The sequence below is a fragment of the Stomoxys calcitrans genome, chromosome 1, assembly GCF_963082655.1.
Source record: "Stomoxys calcitrans chromosome 1, idStoCalc2.1, whole genome shotgun sequence".
NCBI classification, from domain to species: Eukaryota; Metazoa; Arthropoda; class Insecta; order Diptera; family Muscidae; genus Stomoxys; species Stomoxys calcitrans.
In genome coordinates this window covers 194,934,003-194,936,193 of record NC_081552.1, presented here as the reverse complement: position 1 = coordinate 194,936,193, position 2,191 = coordinate 194,934,003, and the positions used below count along the sequence as shown (strand labels likewise).

The 2,191-nt window shown below is 40.3% G+C and overlaps 1 protein-coding gene across 1 annotated transcript; it reads left to right on the top strand.

Annotated features, from left to right (window-relative positions):
* Nucleotides 1–236: 236 nt before the first annotated feature.
* Nucleotides 237–1,587, top strand: LOC106086755 (probable malonyl-CoA-acyl carrier protein transacylase, mitochondrial). The gene is made up of 2 exons (XM_013251552.2): nt 237–1,280; nt 1,341–1,587. The coding sequence occupies exons 1-2, from the start codon at nt 306–308 to the stop codon at nt 1,506–1,508; spliced, it is 1,143 nt and encodes a 380-aa protein (XP_013107006.1). The 5' UTR covers nt 237–305; the 3' UTR covers nt 1,509–1,587.
* Nucleotides 1,588–2,191: the final 604 nt, after the last annotated feature.

Here is a 2,191-nt window from a genome sequence, read left to right as displayed (position 1 = left end):
AACTGTATTTTACGAGTAGTTGGCAAAAATATGTTGGCCCCTAGGGGCGTACACGGACCCGAGCCCCAAAAACGGACCTCATATTCGGGTTCGTGGGGTCAAAATTAGAGGGGGAGGGCAAAAAATTAGATTATTTTCCGAACTATCCCGTAAAATACAGTTAAGCCAAAATAATTACTCGAACGCAGCTATTTTTGTGTTATCGATAAATCGTGTAATCAGCTGATTATAGAGCACCAAAATAATACAGCTACTGTTATCACCGGCTAGGAGAATATAATTTTTTTTTTTAATTAATACCAGAGATGTTTTCACGAAATCTACGAATATTTGTAACAAAAAGATTAGAACGTCTTCCAAATAGACGATGCGAAAGCAATAAAGCTCCTATTGGCAGTGCAACTGCAGCTTCAGCACAAAATGAACAGCCGCACTCTAAACTGTTACAAAATATGTTGCAAGGTGATGCCGAGGAGGAGGTTAGGCAAAAAACAGACCCCAAAGAAACATCAATTATACTATTTCCTGGTCAAGGTACACAATATGTGGGAATGGCAAATAAACTGATGCGGTTTCCAGAGGCGAGAAGAATCTTTGAATTGGCCAACGATGTTTTGGGCTACAATTTGCTGAAACTGTGCCTGGAAGGTCCAGTTGAGAAATTAAATCGTACAGAACATGCTCAACATGCAGTAATGGTGTCCTCGCTGGCAGCACTGGAGCAATTAAAAGAAGAACGCCCCAAGGCCATTGATACGTGTGTGGCAACAGCTGGTTTTAGTTTGGGGGAAATAACCGCTCTTGTCTTTGCCGGTGTAATACCATTCGATAAAGCCTTGAAATTGGTGCAAGTTAGAGCGAATGCCATGCAATTGGCTTGTGACCAGGTGGCCGGGGGCATGGCAATGGTACTGTATGCGCCCGATACAGAAATTGGTGCCGCTTGTGCAAAGGCCAAGCAGTGGTGTGTCGATAAGGGTGTTGAAAATCCATATTGTGGAGTTGCCAATTATATGTATCCCCATTGTAAAGTACTAGCGGGCAACATAGAAGCATTGGAATTTTTAGAGAAAAATTCAAAAGCCCTAAAAATAAGGCGAATGAAACGTTTACCAGTTAGCGGTGCTTTCCACACACCACTTATGGAGGCGGCTGTGGAAACATTTGCAAAAGCTTTAAAGAAAATTACTTTAGAGGAACCGCTTATACGAGTCTATTCGAATGTCGATGGTAAACCCTATAAACATGTTGGTCATATATTAAAACAACTGCCAAAACAGGTAAATAGGAGAAAACTAGCTGTGTTATAATTCAATACTTAGTTTATGCATTTTTTTTAGATTGTCCGACCTGTCAAATGGGAACAAACTTTGCATGAAATGTACGAACGTCAACAGGGCCAAGATTTCCCCAGAACCTTCGAATGTGGTCCAGGCAAAGGTCTAACACAAATTTTGGAAAAAGTAAATGGGAAAGCAGCAAATACGGCCATAAGCATAGAAGCTTGAAAGGACGTTATTTGGTCTTTGGTCTTGTTAAAAAATAAAATAGTTGTGATTGACATTTTTAGAACTTCCTATTAAAATATTTATAAGAAGACTTATTTATAATTTAAAGGAACTAAGAGGTTGGGTTAAAGGACACGCGCTTGAGCTTTAAATTGAATCGGACAGCACTCATTGATTAGTGAGAAGTTTGCCCCAGTTCTTTAATGGAATGTTCATGGGAAAATTTGCATTTTGCACCCAAACAAAAGGTCCAAATTATTAAGTATTTGTAGTAAACTCATGTTTATACCCTCAGCCGAAGGATGGGGTATATTCATTTTGTCATGTCAGACCGGTCCAGATTTGGATATAGCTGCCATGTAGGCCGATCTCTTGATTAAAGGTTTTGGGCCCATAAAAGGCGCTTTTGTTGTCCGATGTCGCCGAAATTTGCGACAGTGAGTTGTGTTATGCCCTTCGACATCTTTCTGCAATATGGCACAGATTGGTCCAGATTTGGATATAGCTGTCTTATAGACCAATCTTTCGATTTAAGATCTTGGGCCCATAAAAGGCGCTTTTGTTGTCCGATTTTGCCGAAATTTAGGATAGTGAGTTGCGTTAGGCTCTTCGACAAATTTCGGTCCAGATTTGGATATAGCTGCCGTATAGATTGATCTCTCGATTTAAGGTTTTGACCCCAT